At 36.5% G+C, this 15,259-nt stretch overlaps 1 protein-coding gene across 1 annotated transcript; it reads left to right on the forward strand.

Annotated features, from left to right (window-relative positions):
- Nucleotides 1-241: 241 nt before the first annotated feature.
- On the forward strand, nucleotides 242-5,986 carry LOC139843721 (NAD-dependent malic enzyme, mitochondrial). The gene is made up of 18 exons (XM_071833864.1): nucleotides 242-568; nucleotides 916-1,012; nucleotides 1,398-1,516; nucleotides 1,618-1,785; nucleotides 1,874-2,002; nucleotides 2,099-2,159; nucleotides 2,362-2,465; nucleotides 2,589-2,779; nucleotides 2,968-3,079; nucleotides 3,161-3,274; nucleotides 4,391-4,456; nucleotides 4,580-4,652; nucleotides 4,726-4,812; nucleotides 4,917-4,971; nucleotides 5,056-5,127; nucleotides 5,238-5,300; nucleotides 5,448-5,562; nucleotides 5,654-5,986. The coding sequence occupies exons 1-18, from the start codon at nucleotides 413-415 to the stop codon at nucleotides 5,726-5,728; spliced, it is 1,857 nt and encodes a 618-aa protein (XP_071689965.1). The 5' UTR covers nucleotides 242-412; the 3' UTR covers nucleotides 5,729-5,986.
- The last annotated feature ends 9,273 nt before the right edge of the window (nucleotides 5,987-15,259 follow it).

The raw sequence follows: 15,259 nt of genomic DNA on the forward strand, positions 1-15,259 counted from the left end.
AAACTTGCCGACAAAATATAACTGGAAGGGAGCTGATACGTACATCACTTACTTTTTGCCATACACCACCAAAATTTAATTTTGGACCATTTTACCCTTTCTCATAATTAATTTAGGGAAAAGGGCCTTGAGTTAGAAAGGGTAAAATAGTCAAAAATTGTAGTTTGGTGGTGTACGGAAAAAAACAAGTGGTTTACTAATCAACTCCCTAACTGGAAACTTACAATTGAATAACCGTTGACTGACTGATTGATACGTTTTCACTTTCCAAAAATCAGCTTTTGATACTCGTCTGAACATCTTTCTTCTTCTTCTTCCCAATTATTAGGGCACAATAAATAAATACCCTAGATCATAATCGTTATCTTAATAATCCTAATCATTTGCATCATCAACTTTATCGGAACCAAAAATGTCGAATTTCTCTCGCCAGATTCGATTCACATCGTGTATGATCAGAGGATTACAGTACAGAATCTGTAGATCTTTCACTACCATTGAAGGTCATCGACCTACAATTGTTCATAAACAAGGTCTTGATATTCTTCATGATCCGTGGTTCAATAAGGTTTAAATCTCAAGTATACTATACTTCCTTCTCATTATAATCATATTTAATATATTTATCTATTCTATTCTACTATAATATTCATATATGCTACTTAAACATTAAGATTTGAGTTTGAAGTATTTTTCATTTTTTCACTTACTAGATTCTGGAGATTAGTTGATATTATGCCATATAAAATTGATGAATTAAAAAGCTTAGGGAACATATGAGATATTTTTTTAATTATTATTATTGATTATTGATACTTAGATGTGTGAATAAGTGAGAAAGTTATTGTTATGTGCAGAGATCTAAAATATTGTTGCCTGAAAAATATGGATAACATTGACAATGTTGATTAACAGGGAACAGCATTCTCTATGACTGAACGAGATCGTCTTGAACTTCGAGGGCTTCTACCTCCAAATGTCATGAGCAATGAGCAACAAATTGAGCGATTTAGTAAGCTACGAAATACTCTTATCTTTCTTTTAACATGTTAAGACTTAATTAGGCATGTGAACTATTTGTTACTGTTAGGGTTTAGGGTAATTGTCTGTTCTGATTATGCATTCTTTATAGTAGCTACTTGTAACATTTATTTAGTTTACGAAAAAAAAAAAAAAAAAAAAAAAAAAAAACTTAACGTGTTAATAATATAAGGTGTGCATTGAAATTTTAGCAAATTAGATAGCTGATGATGATATTTTTCTTACATTGAAACTCGATACTGAATTTAAATAGTTTAGGTTATCTATAAAAAAATTATAATTGACCCACATACTTTGGTAACCAGTTTTGTATGAATTTTTAATTTTTATTTATAATAGTTCTGTTAATTCCACAGTGGCTGACCTTAAGAGATTTGAGGTGAACGCTAGGGATGGGCCATCAGATACAAATTCGTTGGCCATGTGGCGGGTACTTAACAGGTTACATGACAGAAATGAGACAATGTACTATAAGGTATGCTTACATATATGTTAATAGGACTAACTGGATCGTGATTAAACCTTCTATAAACAGATCAGATTTTAATCAAATGGTATGATATTTTGTTATGGAAGGTTCTAATTGCTAAAATTGAGGAATATGCTCCTATAGTGTACACTCCTACAGTTGGACTTGTTTGCCAAAAATATGGTGGGTTGTTCAGAAGGCCAAGGGGGATGTATTTTAGTGCTTCCGATCGTGGAGAGATGATGTCAATGGTGTATAATTGGCCCGCTGATCAGGTCTGCATGACTGATATATATCTTTTATTAATATTAATTAAACTCTATATAATTGTTCAAGTTTTAATGGTTCCAGTTTTACATATAGGTTGATATGATTGTTGTTACGGATGGAAGCAGAATATTGGGTCTTGGTGATTTGGGTGTTCAGGGGATTGGTATTGCAATAGGAAAGTTGGATTTATACGTTGCTGCTGCAGGAATAAACCCTCAAAGAGTAATTTTTGCACCGTTTAGTAATTTTTTATTGTCTCAAGATTATTTGCACCGTTTAGTTTTTACTTTTTAGCATACTCATTTTGACTTATAACAGGTGCTTCCTATTATGATTGATGTTGGAACCAACAACGAGGCCCTTCTTAAAGACCCCCTTTGTATGGTTATTTCTATGAATTCAATGTACCTTTATATACTTGCGTCCTATATTACATATTATCTTTTTTTTCCCTATCGATACATAGACATAATTGAACTTCAGATGCTCATATATTTATAACTCTCACTCATTTGGTAGATCCTCATTTAAAAAATTATGTTCTAGATGATGTCATGATGATGATAGTTATATATGTTTAGATTTGGGATTGCAACAACACCGTCTTGATGGTGAGGAGTATATTGCTGTTATTGATGAATTTATGGAGGCTGTGTTCACTCGATGGCCCCACGTTATTGTTCAGGTAATCTTCCTCCTAGGATTTCAACATGTTTCTAGACAATATTGTCTAATTTCTTCCAACATTATCATTATCATAATAATTATTGTAAAAAGATGTTAATTAGATATATTGCTTTTGTTTTAGTTTGAAGATTTTCAAAGCAAGTGGGCGTTTAAGTTACTGCAACGTTATAGAAATAGCTACAGAATGTTTAATGATGATGTACAAGGAACAGCTGGTGTTGCAATTGCTGGTCTTCTTGGTGCTGTCAGAGCACAAGGAAAGCCAATGATCGATTTCCCAAAACAAAAAATTGTTGTTGCCGGTGCTGGAAGGTCCATATTCTTTTTTATTATTATTTTATATTTTAATTTATTTATTTTTATTATTTTTTGGAAAGGCAATTCCACATCTATTATTTGAAATGAACTGTTCCCAATTACTCATCATATTCACGATTCACACATTATAATCTAAAATATAGTTAAAGAAAAAGTACTTACCTGATAATGTACAACTGCAGTGCAGGGATTGGGGTTTTGAATGCTGCTAGGAAAACAATGGCAAGAATGTTGGGAAACAATGATTTGGCGTTTGAGGCTGCCGGGAGTCAGTTTTGGGTCGTTGATGCTAAAGTAAGTATTTTTCTTAGTCAAATTGTTCCGTTGATTAATTGGGCATGCATTTGAAGTGACCAACTTTTGGTAATGTATTAGGGTTTGGTGACAGAGGAGCGTGAAAATATAGAAGAAGATGCAAAACCATTTGCTAGGAAGACTAAAGAGATTGACCGCCAAGGATTAAGAGAAGGCGCGAGTCTTGTAGAAGTGGTATGTTTGAATGCCTTTTACCTTATCAAACTTTGTGTGCTATAGGTAAAAATACAGGGGTGTTTTGGGTAACTAGTTAAACGTTGGGGGTAAAATGGATGACTTTTAGTAATGGTGAAACATGCCAGGTTGGGTTGGATCAACTTTGTTTATCATGTTTTCAAGAGTAGTGTGGTGTAATAGCATTTTAATAACAATCAAAGTTCTCGAGTAAAATGATTCGAGGTTATATGCATTAAATATAAAGTTTTGATCATTGTTGACCATTTGATCTGGTCTCGTTTTAATTAAATTATTCGATTTTTCCCATTTGCAAGGTTGAAAAATTCCCTATTGAGGATTAATCGGTTGGATGGCGGATTAATCTGGGAGTGATTGGATGTTGACTATGTTTGACTTTGACACATTAATTCCCATAAATTCCCGATTTATGGTTACCGGATTAACGCTACTTCGACCGATTAATCCCCGTTGACCGAGGGTTGACTGATTTTTTGACAGAGTTTGTTTAATCGGACCGGGCCTCTAACAACAACAACAACAAAACCCAATACCACATGAGTGGTGTATGGGGGAGGTGAGATGTAGACAATCCTTCCCCTATCCTAGAATAAAAACAAGTCATTTCTCCACCCAGAGTGAAACACACTCAAAAGTAGAGAAAGTCATCCCTCTCTCTATTCGACGGATAAAGAGAGTGCTTCCGAGTGGACCTCCGGCCAATAAGTAGGAATTTTTTTTTTTAAAAAAGTAAAATAAAATTAAAAATAAAATTGAGACGCCATGAAAATGGTAGAATCAAATTTCCATGGGTTTTAAATCCTGCCTGGAATTCAATTTAGGCTCTAAACGGCAGTCAAGACGCCAATAAATCGACGCTTGCTGTTGACTCAAAAGTAGAGCCGATTGGAAGCCAAACAGAACATTTCATTGATAAGTAATTGAGTCATAGTTGTCACCTTTAATGTGACCGCTTATTATCTAACTCGTATTTAATGGTTGATTCTTTTGATTATAACCAAACATTTAAAATGCTTGACTAATAGCTTCGGAACTTGAAATTTAAATATATAATTTATAATTTATTGATCGAGTGTCGCTATTGTTTGCTTTCAGGTGCGGGAAGTGAAGCCTGATGTACTCCTAGGGTTGTCTGCAGTTGGGGGTTTGTTTTCTAAAGAGGTATATTTAACATTTTATTAGATTTAGATATACATTGGTATTATTTTTTTTTATGCTTGAAAAGACTACAAATAGATAACTAATGTGTAGTTACATGTTATTTTTTTTTTTACTTGTGCGTAGGTATTGGAAGCACTTAAAGGGTCAACTTCAACAAGACCGGCAATATTTGCAATGTCAAATCCTACAACTAATGGTATGTTTGTATCATATGAACAACTTGAATTATGTAAGCTTCAAATGTGATTCTTGATTCTTGTGTATGGCAGCTGAATGCACCCCTGAAGAAGCATTTTCTATCGTGGGTGACAATGTTGTCTTTGCAAGTGGAAGCCCATTTGCTGATGTGGATCTTGGTTCGTGTTCTAAATGTCTCTACATATTTTTTCTAATTAATTCTAAGCCCACATTAGACTTCACTTTGAACGGTTAATAGATTAAACGATCTTTATTGTTTTAGGAAATGGGCACATAGGCCATTGCAACCAGGGAAACAATATGTATCTTTTTCCCGGGTCAGTTTCTTTGACACTAATTTTTTATTTTTTTTATATATATACTTCATTTATTTCTAATATTACTATATTCAAATTTTGCAGCATTGGTCTTGGTACTCTTCTGTCTGGCTCTAGAGTAGTCTCCGATGGCATGTTACAGGCTGCAGCTGAGTGGTATTTTTCTTAATATACAACACTAGCATTTTAGTCAACTCATATTGTAATGATTTTCTTTTATTTATTTATTTATTTTTTGATGTTTGGTTTGGGAAATATAACTACAGCCTTGCTGCGTATATGACTGAAGAGGAGGTCCTCAAAGGAATTATATACCCTTCGATTTCAAGGTATAAAAATAAATTTCACTTGATCCTCTTATTGCTGAAGAATTTGTTAATGGCTACTGATATAATCAGATCTTATATATTATGACATTTTTATATAAAAGACACGCTTTAACAAAAGAGTTTGTTTTTGTCATTTTGGTGTCCCAGCATACGTGATATAACAAAACAGGTAGCTGCTGCGGTTATCACTGAGGCAATAGAAGAGGATCTAGTAGAAGGATATCGTGAAATGGATGCCCGTGAGCTCCGTAAGCTAAATAAGGTATTGTCACAATTAATTAAGACTTCTGTGTTTACCTTATTGTATAGTGTTTATGTTGATATTGTTTCTAACGAAACCTTTGGTTTTGCAGGATGAAATTCTTTGTTATGTTGAGAACAATATGTGGAATCCAGATTACCCAACACTAATCTACAAGAAAGATTAAATGCTTGATGAACCAAGGAAAAAGAAGTAAAAAGAATACACCATAGTCAAGTTTCATATTTTTGTTGCATTGTTTCCTCATGCGATATTGGTCACCGTTTTTGAGGTTGACATGTGTTTAGAATCTAATTACGTCGTTTTTAAGTTATAAATACATGTGTAAAATAATTGAGTTATTTACGATGTTAGCATGTAAAACTCATATTCGTCATGTTCTAGACAGTGTAATTTTTTTTGTAGAGTGCTTAACTTACAAATACTGGATCTCATATTCTCAAGATTATGATTTTACAAAGTTTATGATTTTATGATTTTGAAATTATTCTCAAGATATAAAAGTTTTACTTAAATCAAGACCTAAATAATCATACAGATAGATTGTTCATGAGTATGTTTTCCAGTTAGCAGCCATTGTTAAAGCTTCAAGCTCCATCGTAATTATGTGTTGTTTAATCTTTTATCTTGGTATTGCATTAGAAAGTTATTTTGTTGGGCGAAATGAGATCTTAATTTCAACGATAAGGAGAAAGGTGGGCTTTGAGTTTCTAGTCTCAGATCTCTTAACCTTGTCCTTATATCTCAGAATCTCTAAACCTATATTGATGACTCTTTAGGTCAAGATTTTAAAGTCAAGATACAGGTTTTGAACCATTGGTCAAGGCTAATTGCGACGGTGTTTGGGCTAACATAAATCAGACATTTGATGAAATCCACCACATTAATCTAATCGACCCGTCTACCATGTCACATTGAAAATGGGCAACATAAGGGGTTGCATACTTTTTTCTATATTATGTTTCCATTTGACTCTATTTCAGAAGGGGTGTCCGATTCTATGTATCCTAGAAACATACCAACTTTCAGATTAAGTGACAAAGAAACGGCAATTTACTTACTGAATTAAGAGCGGTACAGAAACAAATCATCAAGTAGAAAGTAAAAACGCCATATGGTCTGGTTTATGGAGTAATGGCACTACTCTTTATCTTAATATTCGACACTTTACGCTCTTTCATCGAACAAAACCTATGATGTAGCTTCTAGATTTTCAAATGGCAATTGAGAATGGAATTCAAGTCGAAACCCCAGTGAATGATACTGAATTCTTCCAACTTTCGGCGCTTATTATAGACCTCCATATTCCTCCAGATTGTTCATCTTTCAATTAAAAGTGAGAAATGGTCTTGGACAAGTTATCGTTCAACTGCATTCTCAGTGTTTAATGCGTGAAACTGATTGGCTTTACGACTTTACCTAGTGAACCTCTTGCTTAATGATTTGTTCCAACTTTCGGCGCTTATTATAGACCTCCGTATTCCTCCAAATTGTTCATCTTTCAATTAAAAGTGATAAATGGTCTTGGACAAGTTATCGTTCAACTGCATTCTCAGTGTTTAATGCGTGAAACTGATTGGCTTTACCTAGTGACTCGCAATTCTGTTCATAGTGCAAATTAGTTTCTATTAAAGTCAATGTCTTTGATTCGAGATTGTCATGGATCTGTTACCTTCGAAGTGTAAGCTTCTTCATCGTAACATTCAGTTCTCTAGCTCCATTTGCGAGTCATGTAAGCTTGGTATCGACGAAGTGTTCCATACTTCCATTTATTGTGACGTTGCGAGACAAGTCCGGAACAATAATTTTAAATGGCTAAACATTCCATCACTTCAATGGAACACTATTACTAACACATGAGAATGGGTCAATGTATTAAGTATGTGCAAGTCCAAAATTTTTTTTATCAACGTGATTACATCGACAACTCTTTAGAAAATTTGGAGATATCGCAATTCTGTTATGTTTCACGACTCATACTGGTTGTCAGAAATTCAGAGGCGAAGCCAGATTTTTTGATTAGTGGTATCACAAAATAAAACCAAAAACTAATCGAGTTATGGATGAACAAAATTATCAAAAAATCGAAAATGTACAATACCAACGGTATTCGGTATCGGTTCCTAGTTTACACAAGAGCGGGTTCGGTATCATTTCGCTACCATTTCGGTACCGTTACCAGTTTGCACTTAATAGTCTTACCTCATCGGATGACACTTCTCTTTACAAATCATTTGATTGTGCTTTGCATCTTTAAATTATCAATAACTATTAACTAAAATATACATAAAACAAATATATAGATTAAAATACACATATATAAATTAAAACTAGTGTAATACCCGCAACCTTACGGGTTCAAAAAAGAAAATAATACATTGGATTCAAAAGTCTAATAACAAATGTAGTAAAGCTCATCATACACATTCATGGTATGTGCGATTGATATTATAAAAATTGATTGTGTAGCGACCCCGACAAATCGTCAAGTGACGGCGTCGGCTACGTGGGTCCCATTACCTGATTATAAGTCTTTAAGATAACGTTTGACCAAAATATGTCGCCTTCATTTCAAAATAAAGATTGTTTCAAAGTTTACAAGGATTGTTCAACCAAAAGTTAAGTTACAACGTTATAAGTACGATTGAAATCTAGGCGACACGGTTTAAAGTAAAGTCAAAAGACGCTCCATGAAATGCATGTATACTCGACATCGGATGCAAGTATCAAATAGTAAGCGGAAGCATGTTTCACATATCGTGCATGACCTGAGAAAAACATAGAAATCTGTCAACGAAAACGTTGGTGAAATCATAGGTTTAAGTAAGTAAGTACAAGTGAACCACAAGATTTGCATCAATGAAATAATAGTAATACATTCCAAAAGTTTGTTTCACGAGCACCCAATTATCAAAGCTTAACATTCCTTCCATTGTATACCCCATCACTCAGTGCTAGAACAAACACTGATTCTCGAAAATATATTTCATCCGTAGACGGTAGCGAACCGTCAAGGATGAGGGCTGTCAAACCCATATGGCCATATAACATAAGTTCTCGCTTACACCCGGCAAGTGTAACTAATGATAATCGAATTGAGGATTTTGTTCTAAACTCGTATGTAGAATGTTTGTTTTCCCGTTCTTGTGTTCACTTAGTTCAAAAGAATCGTTTATGTTTTCTCATCCCAATATAAGTTCAAAAAGAGTAAAAGTGGGACTATGATCTCACCTCGAGTGCACGAGTATAAAAGTACTTCAACAAGTAAACGTGTGCATGAAAGTTGCTTAGCCTTGACCTAAACAAGTAAGTTATATCAATTAACCGGTTACGACACAAGGTCGGGTGAAATGTGTTCAATTAGTCCTATGGCTCGACACGACTCGATTATGTAGCATGTGAAGCAAATTGTCAAGTTTCATGCAAGATACAAGTATAAAAGCATGTTAGGAAGATTGTATTAAAAGTTTGGTTAAGTTTGACTAAAAGTCAAACTTGGTCAAAGTCAACGAAAAAAAAGTCAACGCGTTCGGGTTCGGTCCCGAACTATTTTTCTGAGGTTTTTACTCATATATAAGCATATTAGAACAAGTTTCATGTGAATCGGAGGTCGATAGCTAGTCAAACATTTCACGTGAAACGGGACGAGGAGGTCAGAATCTGACCAGGCACATCGGCGCGCCGCGCGGGGAAGGGGCGCGCCGCGCCACCCTCTGTACAGGGATTTCTGGTCAGTTTTCAAAGTATGCACGAACCAAAACACAAACAATCACATTTTATGATCCGCAAACAATTAGAACATGTATTTTATATCATCGGAAAGCTATTTCGACAAGGAATACAACTAACCACATATCATCAATCAAAAACATCATTTACAATAAACGAAAACTCGTCAATTGATCGAGAAAGGTTTATTTTCAAGATTCAAGTTCGTAAAACGTATTTTATGATTCGGGAATCCAATTTACACATACGATATGCCGTTTTGAAGGTAATGAAGCATACATTACTACTAGACACTAACAATTAACATTCCATGACATTTAAGCATCCAAAAGTTCATGTCAAGAACTATCAAACCCTAGTCAAACATCACAAAATCATTAATCGGGTTTTTGAAGTTTCCTTAATCAACCTACACATCCAAATGTGGCTAATGATACTAGTAACACAATTAAAACATGCACTTTAACAATCTAACAACATTAACTCATCCAAAATCAAGGATTAAGCATCCACTTTTCATTTCCAAGCTAGTTACACCAAAACATCAAGATCGAGCATACAAATCATATAATCATGCTAGACACGAGCCATAGACATTAACTAACAACATTTCAAGTCAAAAACACGAATTTAAAGAAATCTAGAGTTTTAGAAATGTTACCCAAAATCGGTGTAGTTAGTATCAAATCGTAGAGGATGAAGAGAGGATCACGAAAATGTAATTTGTTTTGTTGTAAGCCTCCTAGATCGAATTTAGATGATGATTTAGTGAAGTTGGGAGAAATGGGGTTCTTGAGCTAGAGAGAAAAGGGAGAGAGATGGAGGGATTGAATGGATGAGAATGGTGGGTTGACTAGTTGACCTAGTCAACTAGTTTGCCCACTTGACAACTTCGGTCCCTCAAGTTTCAAAGCGGGTGCGGGAATTAACCAACGAAATATTTTAAAAACGCTCGAGTAACCGAGTGATGTTATAATTAAATAGCGGAAATATAATGAACGTTACTCACGGAAACTATTACTTTAAATACGAAAGATTATGTTTTTAAAAAAAAAAGACGGTGTTAAAATTAAATTTAACGGAAAAACGCGGGATGTTACATTATCCACACCTCAAAAGAAATTTCGTCCCGAAATTTAGTTGGAAGTAGTAGTTGTTGAATCTTACTCGAGACCTTGCGTTGTAAATTCTACGAATAAGTGAAGGTACGTCCTTGAGTATTTCCACGAATTTTGACGGTCGGGATCATATGTTGTTTTAAGGTTTGGCTTCCATGATTCATGGTTTCAACCGGTCCTCCTAGGAAGTGAGGGTTATCGTCGATAGTGAGTTCATCAAAGGAGATAACAAGTTCTCGTTTCGCAAAACACGTCTTTGAGTTGATACATTGAATGTAGGATAAACGGAGACCCAAAATGAGTCGGAAAAGTCTAAACGGCTAGCTACGGGTCCAAAACACCCCAAGAATTTAAAGGATCAAAATATCGTGGATTTAGCTTCCTACGTTTTCCCGAAACGGATTGCACCCTTCCAAGGTGCGACTCTTAACGTGACGCGGTTTCCCACGTGGAATTTGAAATGTTTACGTCTAACATCGGCGCAGCTCTTGGTGATTACGAGTCGCGTAGGGTTTTGCCTGAATATGAATAAATTTTCTCGGTTGCTCATGAATAACCTCGGCCCCGGTGAATTGATCATCGTTTACTTGGTTCGACAAAGGAGAGTGACGTTTCCGGTCACACGTGGTTTCAAAAGGAGTGACGTTAAAACTCGAATGAAAATCATTGTAGTACGAGGATTCGGTTAAAGGAAAATATTTTTCTCAAGTAAATTTGAAGTTGGTAATACAAATTCGTATTATGGTTTCCAAGGTTTAAATCGCATGTTTGTTCGGTCCGTCGGGTTGTGGATGGTACGCGGTACTCATGTCTAAACGCGGTCCCGAGGCTTCTTGTAAAACTAGAAGTGAAACGAGTATTTCGATACGGGATAATTAACAAAGATACACCGTGTTGGAATAGAATCTCTTAAGATATGTTTGAACGAGTCAGTTAGGGTTCGAAAAAAAAATGTTCGTTAGGACTATTCACCCTCGTGGCGAATACTTATGTAATATGAGGAGTTTCTCTATCCATGGAGAAATGTTACAAGGAGTTTCTTTAAACGGAAATGCGAACGGTAAAGATAGTAGTGAAATGAGGACTTAGAATAGGATGAGTTTACATCTCGAGGTTGCCATAACGTGCCTCTAGTTGTCAAAAGTCGAAGTCTGAAAGAGAAACGAGATCGTACACGTAGTTGTTTAGTTCGGGGTTGAATAATAGTTGGCCGATTATTAGAAACACAATGACATTAAGTCAAAGAAGAGTGAAGTATCATTGGATCGTGTGTTATCTTAAGTTCCAGTAATATCAGACGGTAACGGTGAAATAACAGAGATATGTAGCGTGGTATGTGATGACGAGAAAATTGATCGGATCCACCATTTAGTATTAGAATTCTTCGCGCAAAATAACGAATTTCAGTTACACTGATTTTGAGTCGAGAGAGCATGCCTTCCGGCGTTCATGTAGAAATATTTTCATAATTGAGTTCCATCTGGTGCTATACGATTTTTAACTAGAAATATTGGTGTGAAGTATCACGCTCAAGGTTCGGACATGGGGGGGTTTAAATTTTTCCCTCAGTGAGTTAACGAGGTTAAAAGTCGTGTAACACGAGAAAAGGCAGAAATGAATCTTCGGTAATAACCGGCGAGATCTAAGATTTTACGAATACAAGTCTGAGTCGGGGGAGTTTCCTGATTACATGTGGCTTGATTTCGAGATTGATTGAAATGCCTAGACCATTCACATCATGGTTTAGAAAATTGTACTTCGTTCAACAGAAATTCTCACTCGGAGAATTTGGTATAGAGTTGCTCTTTTCTCAAAAGTTCGAGCGTAAGATGGTGATGTTGTTCGTTTTCCTTCTTTACTTGAATAACTCAAGATGTCATCTATAAATACGATAACCGATTTGTCTAGATAAGTTCGCATACGTGGTTTAGGAGGTTCATGAATACGGACAGAGTCCTAAATAAATCGAATGGTACTAAGAAAGATTTACAACTAACGTTGCGAGTTCGGAAAGTGGCTTAGGAGACATCGTCTCACTTAACCCCCAATTGATGATAACCGGAACGGAGGTCGATTTGGAACATACGGGATTCGTGCAAATAATCATGAGGTCATGGGTGCGAGGGAGAGGGTATCGGTTTCCAACCGAAAATTACTCAGTTCACAATAATCTATACAAGATGATGGGGAAACAATTTTTTTTTTTTTTTTTTTTTTTTTTTTTTTTTTTTTTTTACGAATAGATTCCGAGCTCCCTAGTTCTATAGGTGTCAAGTCAAAAGTCTTAACGTATTTCCTCCAATAAAATTTATAGGCACACAATATTTTTCCGTCGGTCACTTAAATCGTCTAAGTAGTATCTGGGGGAAAGAGGTGGAATATAAAGAGCATGAGTCAAATCCTTGGTTATAAAACGTCTAGCGGTAATCGAATCGAACAAGTATGAAATATACGGTTTGTTGTGAAGAAACGTACCCGTTACTAGTCCATCGTCGTTCCGGGCATCCTTGGTGTCGATGTCGAAGGTTCAACGGCGTGCGTTGGGGTTGATTTTCTTATTTGGGCACACATTCCTAAAATGACCCAGTTGGCCACATTCGAAGCAAGCATCCGTTCTGTGTGCGTTGGGCATCTTTCGAGCGACGGGTCCTTGGCGCCGGTGGCGAAACCTGCCACATCCTTCAAAGTGATGCTTGTGGCATTCGTCACAAAAAGGCAGCTTTCCGGCATAGCCTTTCTTGTCGTTGGAGGTAAAAGGCTTCTTGGCGGGGTTGTTGTTATTGTTGTGGTTGCTTGATTGAGAGGCTTCCCATGTTCTTTTGTTGTTACTCGGGTGGTTCTCGACCATTGGTGCCGGTGCTTCCATTTCATTCACCGTTTCTAAGGCTTGGCGGGCCATTGTTAAAGCCTCTTGTAGGTTAGTGGGTTGAGATGTCATTACCTTGTGTTGAATGCTCTTAGGGAGGCCATCCATGTAAAGTTCGATTCTTAGGGATTCGGGAGTCATGAGAATTGGACACATCGAGACTAGTTCGGTAAACCGTTGATTATAAGCTCCGAGGTCGTTCCCGACCGTTCTTAAATTCCTTAGCCCTTGCTCGAGCCTTCGAGTCTCATCGCGCGGGAAGTATTCGGTGATCATTCTTTCTCTTAATTCGGTCCAAGAGAGTGTAAGGGCTTCATCGATACCCACTGATTGTACATACGTGTTCCACCATGAGAGAGCGATACCGGTGAAAGTGAGGGTGGAAAACTTGACCTTATCTTGGTCTCGACAACCGCTTGTGTTAAAAACGGTCTCCATTTGTTCAAACCATCGGGTGAGAGTAACCGGTCCTCCGGTTCCATCGAAAGTGGGAGGATTGTACTTCATGAAGTTCTTGTAGGAGCAACCTTCGATTGAATTACCGGCTCCATGATTGTTGTTGTTAGAAAAGTGATCGGCCACGGCCGTACCCACGGCGGTGGTTATCATTCGTTGAAGAGCTTGTTCTAGGGTTTCGAGAGGAGTATTGTGTTGACCTTGGTGAGCCATTGTTCCTTCATGAGACAAGAATATCGTTGGTTAGTATTTTCAACAATACTAACCGTGGCATGGAATAAGAATATCGTTGACTCGCCTTAAATTCTCTATGTCATAATGTCGGAACGTCCATGTGAATCACCGTAATATAATCCCGGAAATTATATTACCCTGATTCTCATGTGCATTTAACATTACTTCATAAAGTCAAGGTGGCGCACCAACAAAATTTATCAACGTAAGATCAAGATCGAATACGAGTTAGATATGATAGAAGAGTTCGAGTATAAATGCACAATTAGTCAAATAATTCCTACTTCAGTCTATATGCCGGTTGTAGTCTAGATTCACCTATGTACCCTATGACTCGGGGTGAACACAAATGAACTCTAAATCCCTACAACCAAGGCTCTGATACCAACTGTAGCGACCCCGACAAATCGTCAAGTGACGGCGTCGGCTACGTGGGTCCCATTACCTGATTATAAGTCTTTAAGATAACGTTTGACCAAAATATGTCGCCTTCATTTCAAAATAAAGATTGTTTCAAAGTTTACAAGGATTGTTCAACCAAAAGTTAAGTTACAACGTTATAAGTACGATTGAAATCTAGGCGACACGGTTTAAAGTAAAGTCAAAAGACGCTCCATGAAATGCATGTATACTCGACATCGGATGCAAGTATCAAATAGTAAGCGGAAGCATGTTTCACATATCGTGCATGACCTGAGAAAAACATAGAAATCTGTCAACGAAAACGTTGGTGAAATCATAGGTTTAAGTAAGTAAGTACAAGTGAACCACAAGATTTGCATCAATGAAATAATAGTAATACATTCCAAAAGTTTGTTTCACGAGCACCCAATTATCAAAGCTTAACATTCCTTCCATTGTATACCCCATCACTTAGTGCTAGAACAAACACTGATTCTCGAAAATATATTTCATCCGTAGACGGTAGCGAACCGTCAAGGATGAGGGCTGTCAAACCCATATGGCCATATAACATAAGTTCTCGCTTACACCCGGCAAGTGTAACTAATGATAATCGAATTGAGGATTTTGTTCTAAACTCGTATGTAGAATGTTTGTTTTCCCGTTCTTGTGTTCACTTAGTTCAAAAGAATCGTTTATGTTTTCTCATCCCAATATAAGTTCAAAAAGAGTAAAAGTGGGACTATGATCTCACCTCGAGTGCACGAGTATAAAAGTACTTCAACAAGTAAACGTGTGCATGAAAGTTGCTTAGCCTTGACCTAAACAAGTAAGTTATATCAATTAACCGGTTACGACACAAGGTCGGGTGAAATGTGTTCAATTAGTCCTA

This window comes from Rutidosis leptorrhynchoides, chromosome 4 (assembly GCF_046630445.1).
Source record: "Rutidosis leptorrhynchoides isolate AG116_Rl617_1_P2 chromosome 4, CSIRO_AGI_Rlap_v1, whole genome shotgun sequence".
Classification (NCBI taxonomy): domain Eukaryota; kingdom Viridiplantae; phylum Streptophyta; class Magnoliopsida; order Asterales; family Asteraceae; genus Rutidosis; species Rutidosis leptorrhynchoides.

Coding starts and splice junctions, on each gene's coding strand:
- LOC139843721 (XM_071833864.1), top strand. CDS start 413: ATGTCGAATTTCTCTCGCCAGATTCGATTCACATCGTGTATGATCAGA. Junction 2,780..2,967: donor GTTGTTGCCGGTGCTGGAAG/GTCCATATTCTT, acceptor GTACAACTGCAG/TGCAGGGATTGGGGTTTTGA. Junction 4,813..4,916: donor ATTTGCTGATGTGGATCTTG/GTTCGTGTTCTA, acceptor TTATTGTTTTAG/GAAATGGGCACATAGGCCAT.